The sequence below is a fragment of the Phycodurus eques genome, chromosome 17 (assembly GCF_024500275.1).
Source record: "Phycodurus eques isolate BA_2022a chromosome 17, UOR_Pequ_1.1, whole genome shotgun sequence".
Lineage (NCBI taxonomy): Eukaryota > Metazoa > Chordata > Actinopteri > Syngnathiformes > Syngnathidae > Phycodurus > Phycodurus eques.
The window spans coordinates 9,040,402-9,048,830 of NC_084541.1; the positions used below are offsets into that span (position 1 = coordinate 9,040,402).

The 8,429-nt window shown below is 39.9% G+C and overlaps 1 protein-coding gene across 2 annotated transcripts in view; it reads right to left on the reverse strand.

The window, feature by feature from the left end:
- LOC133415821 (protein phosphatase 3 catalytic subunit alpha-like) overlaps nt 1-7,729 on the reverse strand; it is a 43,008-nt gene extending 35,279 nt beyond the window's left edge. Inside the window, exon 1 of one of the 2 annotated variants that reach the window (XM_061702288.1) lies at nt 7,309-7,729. In XM_061702288.1, the coding sequence (XP_061558272.1) occupies nt 7,309-7,363 (55 nt within the window). In that variant the 5' untranslated portion in view covers nt 7,364-7,729. The remainder of the gene's footprint in view (nt 1-7,308) is intronic. The other variant, XM_061702289.1, reaches the window with a different exon arrangement.
- Nucleotides 7,730-8,429: the final 700 nt, after the last annotated feature.

Here is an 8,429-nt window from a genome sequence, read left to right on the forward strand (position 1 = left end):
ACTCCACTCAAGAACGACAGATGACCATGAGAAAACCTCATGCACATTTTGCCAAAGGCGTAACAAAGCCGCTGCATATATTGTACACAGTATGTGCAATCTGTTCTAAAAATATTACTTATTTAATATGTACAAGGACAATAAATCCCTTTGCTGGCTCAAACAGTAAATTATTAAAAACTATAGCTGACAATTATTCTTTGAGAATATATATAGGTAAAGATTTGTTTTTAAAATGGTGACAGACATAAAATACACTGTCAAATACTTCCTTAGGTATACATACACCACCTAATAAGATACTGTACAAGAGCTCTTCTGGTTGAAGTTTTAAAACAGCATTGCAACATACTAAGGGCTCATTCTAATATCTTGGTATCTTTACTTAATCAAAATGGGCAAAATATTTCAAACACTTCCCAGTATGGTGCAGCTGACAGCAATGCAAACTACAACCAAAACAATAAATGTATTGTTAAATTCACACTGTATGTCTCTCAATGAAAAATGAGCATTATGCACAATAATGAATTTATATTAAATATAGAAAACAAAAACACACCAAGAAAGAAAAGGTTTCTCAATATTATGAATTTTTGGCACTCAGGAAAAACTTCATGCCCATGTCCTCGATTCATCCAACACACTCCCTGGATTGCGGAAGCCTGTGCCCATTAAAATGCACCAGTCACCTAGCCAACAAACTAAATGCGAAACTGTGCAAAAGAGATAATTATTTCTGTCAGGAAATAATTATCTGTCTGGTGTGATGACAAGCTTTCAGGCTCTGTGTATTGACATTAATCTATAGATCATCAGGCTTAACAGAGACTTTCTACATGAGGCCGCCGTAGACAATTTAGATTAACAGAAAAAGTAAGACAGATGATCGTAAAATTGCAAATACTTCCACTGATAACATGCATGCACACGCCACTGCACATTTACCATGTCAGCAGTAGTACGCCTGCCAGATTTTAGCCCTGCATAGGCAAGCACAGGCCCTCGGCAATGCCAAGTGAAGGGAAGAAAAAGGAACGTGTCTCAAAGCTTAAAGTGAACATGATCAACATGCGCTTTAATAATGAATGCTTGGCTAGAGAACTCTCAAAGTCGCTGCTCCCGGGATAATGAGGCAAGCGCCAGCAAGTGTTTTTAATTGGAGGATGGAAACAAAAATGTTCACAGTGTGCAGTGTGTATCTGTGATGGCGACGTGCGCTTGACACATAAGCGGCACACATTCTGCACTGTCAACACACACACACACACACACACACACACACACGCACGCACGCACGCACGCACGCACACACACACGTGTTGGAAGTTTGACTTGAGTTGTTATCATAGAATTTAGAGTCTGGATAACGACTTAGCATTTGCCCCTTGTCACAAAATGACAAATGTATACATTTAACCATAAACCATTAAATAACTATAAAGCAGAAAAACAGATACATATGGTGTTCAATACACACAACACACATACATCTTGATGTACAGTGGAGAGATGAAAGAAGCTGACTCCGGCTCAGCGTCCAAGCAGCAAAGTCAAACTCTGAAATATTGTATGTTGCTGGGCAACAGCAGCAGCTGACTGTTGGCGTCAAGCCAGTGCCGACGCCAAAAACTACATTTGGCATTCACATAATCTTTGCTGAAAAAAAGCACAATTATCTGAGGCTATACCGAGGAGTTTCAGCAGACTCCACTGTGACTCTCTCAAGTGACACGTTTTCAAAATGTGCATGTTAAAGGCGGTGTGGCGTTACTAATGAGTAACCTTGGGTTTTGTCAGGAAATGCTGATTGGCTCGTCAGCTACGTTTAACAAGACAGTATGCATTTTCAAGAGATGCAATTAATGTAGGCAGACATGAGCGACTTGATATCATCGCCCCACGTGATGTGTGTGGGAGGAAGCAAATGTGCATTGCCAATACAAATGCAAATGTATATTGATGGATCATCACCATTGATGGGCCCAGTGGCGATTTCTGGCACATGCATTATGTGCGGCCGCACGGGGGGTGGGCGGTGGGTGGGTTGTCATGAGTCAAAGCACCCCAAAACTTAAAAATATTGCAACGTGAAAAAAAAAAAAAAAAAAAAGATCGTGTAATTGTGCGTTCAAATCCCAACGACTGACATGTCAGTCGTTGGCATTTGTATTGGGAATTTGCACCCCCTTGTGGAGTTGCCCTCTGTAGAGGAGAGGCCATTTCAAAGATGAAGTAAACAAAAACCCACTTGGTCAGTCCTGTCCCGAAGGGGGATGGTCTCACACAGGGTGCTATTCAAGCTAGGACTGCCACTAAATGGGTCCTTAAGTATGGATGGCACCATATTGTTTAAAGACACTATGCACATTTAATTCAAGCGAGATATGTTCTTTATTCTTCTTCACACTAATTTCTATTTTTTTTTTTTTACAATACTTTCATATTGTTTCATAATGACCTACTTGGCCTGTTTGTATTCAAATACTTATTTTACACACAGTATGTTACTAAGACTTCCCGCAGTAACTGCCCTGAATATGCCTCTCCATTCCCTGCAACACAGTGATGATAGTCCCCTTACAAAACAGAGTGCACAGACCAGGACATAATGCATTCAGATTTTGTTTCTTCTGTCACATTACGATATGGAATAGAAATAAGAGATGTTATGAACTTGTAGTAGTTTCACTTGTGGGGATAAAAATAACTCTCTTGTCATCAGTTGTTAGCTACACGGGCCACATACGACTGTCTCATCCAATCAAAATTATCTGCTTTTATCACTTAAGTGACACAATGGTGCTTTTTCTTTTAATCCCCCTTTAGCTTTTGTAGAATGAAGTAGTCATGAAGTACCTTTTTGAAATGAAACTGAGAGGACAGATTCAAAAGGTAAAAAGCATTATATTTGAGTACAATTCTATTTTGTTAGAATTGGTAGGAAGAAAATAACTAATTCAGTCAGCACAATTGAAGCCAGATATTTACATACACTATCTAACAATACATACTTCCCCGCCCTCACTTTTTCCCCCTCATAGACGAAACTTTTCCTGTATTATTATTATTATGATTACCAAAATTTGCTCAATGCCAGAGTAATGGGCAATTTTTCATTACTTTCACCAAAGTCAGAAGTTTATATACAGTAAGATTACTATGCTTTTAAACTATTTATAATATTTGGGAAAACCTAGATGATGATGTAATTTCTTTGGAAGATTCTGTTTATTGACAACATTTGAGTTAATTGGAGACACAGCTGTGGATGTACGTATTTGAACTAGGCACACCTGAAACACCTTGTGTAACATCAGGGGAAAGGCAAAGAAATCAGCCAAGCCATTAGGAAGAGAATTGTGGACTTTCACAAGACTGTTTCATCCTGAGGTGCAATTTCCAAATGCCTGAAGGTGCCACGTTCATCTGTTAAAACAAGTATACGCATATACAGTATAAACACCATGGGAATGTCCAGCCATCATACCGCTCAGGAAGTAGACAGGTGTGTCTGTCTCAGAGATTAACATACTTTGGTTCTAAATGTGCATATCAACACCAGAACAAAAGCACACGACTTTGTCAAGGTGCAGGCTAAAGCTGGTAAGAGTGTGTCATTATCCACAGTGAAACAAGTACTGCATTGACATGGGCTGAAAGGCCAGTCTGTCAGAAAGAAGCCAATGCTCCAAAATATATATATATATTTTTTTAAAAGCCAGATTACAGTTTGCAAATGCACACAGGGACAAAGACCTTAGTTTTTGGAGACAGTCATTATGTTTAGAGGATAGCTGGCTGGATGACTGGTTAGAGTGTCTGCCTCCCAATTCTGGGGACCTGGGTTCAAATCCCGGCCCCTCCTGTGTGGAGTTTGCATGTTCTCCCTGTGCCTGCGTGGGTTTTCTCCGGGTACTCTGGTTTCGTCCTACTTCCCAAAAACATGCATGGTAGGTTAATTGATGACTCTAAATTGCCCATAAGTGTTAATGTGCGTGCGAATGGTTGTTTGTTTATGTGTGCCCTGCGATTGGCTGACAACCAGTTCAGGGTGTACCCTGCCTCCTGCCCGAAGATAGCTGGGATAGCTTGTGAGGATAAGCGGCTCAGAAAATTGATGGATGGATGGATGTTTAGAGGAAAAAGAGGGAAGCTTGCAAGCCTGAGAACACTATCCCAACTGTGAAATACAAGCGTGGCAGCATCAAGTTGTGTAGTTGTTTTGCCACAGTCCTATTGAAAATGTACAGTCACACCTGAAAACGTGTGTGCGAGCAAGGTGGCCTACAAACGTGGTTCAGTTACACCAGTTCTGTCAGGAGGAATGGGCCAAAATACCAGTCAATTATTGTGAGAAGCTTGTTGAAGGCTATCCAAAAATTTGACCCAAATTTTCCAGTTTAAAGGCTAAGGTATAAAATACGAATGAAATGGGTGGAAACGTTTGACTTTGAAGAAAGTAATGAAAAATTGTCTTTTAAAAAAAAATAGAATAAAAATAAATACGTAAAAATCATCCTCTCATCCTTCTGGCATTTAGGACAAGAAATAATTTTGGTAATCCGAATTGACCTAAATGTTTAGGCTGATTTAATGTCAAACTGTGAGGAAAAAAAGTGTGTGTCTTTTTATACAGTGCATCTTAATATCTGGTATATCGTTAGCCTAATAGCATAACATTGCACTGCCCAAGTCTTTTTTTTTTTACTTCTCATTACCATATTAATTAAAATACCAATGTGCTTGTTAAGAAATGTGTTTTCTCTTGTTTTGTATCATTTCAAATATGACTTGGGCAACTATGCCATTAGGTTAATATTATAAACGAACCTTCATTAGGTATCGCAGCAAAATCTAATAAAATACAATATTGAAAAATGTGCCGTTACAAAAATAATAATGAGGGAGATAGATTTATTTAGCAACTGGAAAGGCATAAAATATGAATATAAATAGCTCTCATTATTATGTAAGGCAATTACTGTACATAAAACTAAACTCCAACCACAGTAATAAACATTTTTAAATGAATACTTCTCTGACAGTGTCAATCAAATGTGAACATTATTATCAATGTAAAGCCACAATTTTTCACAGAGCTTTTCAACTGGAACCCATTATGGGCTCAACAGGCTAAACAGATTGTAAGTTTGATCCAATAGAAGACGTAATAAGACATGCTTCTGTAAAACATCAAATTGAGAGGATTTTACACAGCTGAACCATGAGCCTCGAGCGCAAATATAACAATGCAGCAGCTGTGTGACGAAGTGTACAAGTTAGAATGTAGGTTGGCCCATTTTATGGTACAGTAATAACAGACAGTGGTATTCAGTGATTTATCCACAACAAAGATTTGTGTGTAAAAAAAAAAAGAATGAAAGAAAAGAAAAACTTATATTTTTCACTGATACTAATTAATGCATGATGTAGTATATGCCACTGCGGACTACAATAAACATTTGGCTGAACGTTCAAAGTCAAACACTTATGTGACGCTGGTTGAATTCCATGCTCTGTGTGCTGTGGCCAGTAAGCAGGACTGTCCCCTTTTATTAGAATATATTGATGAGGATATTAACAGCGGCATGGTGGGTGACTGGTTAGCACATCTGCCTCAGTTCTGAGGACGTGGGTTCAAATCCGGCCTCGCCTGTATGGAGTTTACATGTTCTCCCCGTGCCTCCGTGGGTTTTCTCCGTGTACTCCGGTTTCCTCCCACATCTCAAAAACATGCACGGTTGATTAATTGAAGACTAAATTCCCCGTAGGCGTGAGTGGTTGTTTGTTTATATGTGCCCTGTGATTGGCTGGAAACCAGTTCAGGGTGTACCCCGCCTCTCGGCCGAAGATAGCTGGGATAGGCTCCAGAACGCCCGCGACCCTAGTCAGGATAAGCGATATGGAAAATGAATAAATGTATAATAATTATTATTTAAAAAATCATCATCAGATTGATTACTTGTAGTAGTGGTGGGATGAATATCACAGCTCTTTTTAGTTCGAACAGTGATTCTCAAAGTTTGGTATGAGTACCATTAGTAATACACTTTCTAGCAGTATGCTTAAGAATTACTGAATTAAAAAAATAAAATTTACTGTATTTAAATAATGTAATTCATGAAACATGTAGCTACTGCATGCATACAGCCTGTTTAAACTACTATTTATGGACAGTATTTTTTTTTTTTTTACTTTAAGTACAGTACATGCAGTTCAGTTGGATTTCATTTTTAATCTTTAAGAATGTTTTTTTTACACATTTATTTTTGTATAACTTAATTAAAATACATTTGAAGTGAATTGTTTGCTTTTCTTATATTTAACCACAGTGATGAAGAAATAGTGCGTAATATTACAGTGGCTTAGAATAATAAATTCTAAATTACATATAATACATACTTTATGGGAATAAAACCTGCTTGTTTTTGACACTTAGGCCTGACCGTTTTTTAATATTGGTCATTATGGTGGTACTTGGAGGGCTAAGTATTTATTTTAGGTGGTACTTGGTGTAAAAAAAATAATAATAATTAAAAAAAAGGAGAACCACTGACTTGTGTCATTTACAGTGTTGCCATCTACAGTTCAGTTCAGTCTTTGTACAATACCCTGTCGCCTCAAGTGCAAAAGTTGTTGATGCTGACTGAACTGCACACCCATTGCTCTAATAATGCTGGTGAATACTTTGGCGCACACTGAGCTGGTCCATAGACAAGATGAGCCTGGGCTAAATGAGTTATGGCACAACTATGAGCGCTTCATCATCCTCCATTGATCATACATTGCATCCACAGTGACGCCGTGATCCATCACCCACTCATGCATCTTTTGGGAGTCCTTATATTAGCATACAAGTAAGATATAGAAGACAGTTAATGTTAATTTATAGTTCCATGCCCTCTTCTTGCTCCTCCCTGTCAAAATCCTGCTGCATCACTGCCCCATCTTCGAGCAGGAGCTAAGCATAATGGTGACAGCTAAGAACAAACATAAAAAATACATTACGTTTTTAAAATGTATACCCCCATATCTCACTGTGCTGCCGTGCTTGTTGGAGTTCGCGCAGGCTGCCTAGGAAATAGGATTGTTTGTCAACATTAAAAAAAAAAAAAAAAAAAAAAACTTGACGGCCGCGAATGCACCACGGATGCACGACGTGGATGGGGAGGACAAAACAGAGGCCACGTTCACGCCACGGCACAAGAAGCGAAAAGGCAAGACGTTATGTAATATCGCGAGGCAAAATGTAGGATTTATTGGTAGTGGGGGGGGGGGGGGGGGGTGGGGGGGGGTCTTACTCACATTTCACCATCCGATCGGCGGCGTTGTGGACGATGTCAGCGTTGGACATCTTCATGGGTAGTTTGTGGCTGTCTTCGAGAATGGAAACGCTTCCTCTCTTCCTCTCACCCGCTAAAATACAAGATCAACTCTCAGCGCTCTTGCTCCGAATGCAGTTGATGCTGTGGCATCACTCGGATGGTGAGGATGCCCCCCCCCCCCACCCGCCTCCTCCTCCTCTTCCTCTATTCGCTTCTCTTCCTCCTCCGTGGGTCGGAGTGGTGGCGCCCGGGTAGGACTTGATGCTGCTTCCTTCCCAGCCTCGGGTGGATGCTGGAGGAAGCTGGATGCGGTGTTAAGCTGCTGCTGCTGCTGCTGTGGGGGAGGATGCACGGGAGAGGGAGGGAGAGACAGATAGCGAGTGAGAAAGAGGGAGGGGGCTTTGAAGGGAACTCCCACGCAAATGTTTCCACCAGACCGCTTGCCTGATGCTGGCTTCTGAAGGGGCTGCCCCCACGCTCACGCACGCACGCACGCACGGCACACCGTGTCCCGCTATTCCGGAAATTCTTGGCAAGCATGAAAACAAGAACACAACACATTCCGGTGAAATATTCAGAGGCTGACATCTATACGTCCAAAGTGCGAATTATATTTTGTAAAAATTCTAACTGTTCGCGATAAAGCACGAGAAGTGAGTATGACTTGACTTTGTTTATTTAAAAAAATAACAATAATAAATTTAAAAAAAAAACAATCACACTACCAAGTCTTAAACATATTGAAAATGAAATGTATGCAATTTCAACATGTCACCACTCGAGGCTCCTATAAAAACGAATTGATATGTTATGATGATATAAAATGATCCTGTCCCAATGTACAGGAGCCACCCACTCGAGCTATACTCGAATAGTCCAATACCATTTTATCATATGAAATAACACTAAACCAAAATCAGTGAAAATTTATACAAATGGCTATTCATTGTAAACGAGAGTATTCATGTGTTCGTGTTTGTATTTTTGGAACAAGGACTGGCTGTCGGGTATGATGCAGAGCAGTTCCATCCCACAACTAACCACACCCACATCTATCCATCAATTTTCTATGCAGTATTTTTCTTGTCCTCATTAGGGTCT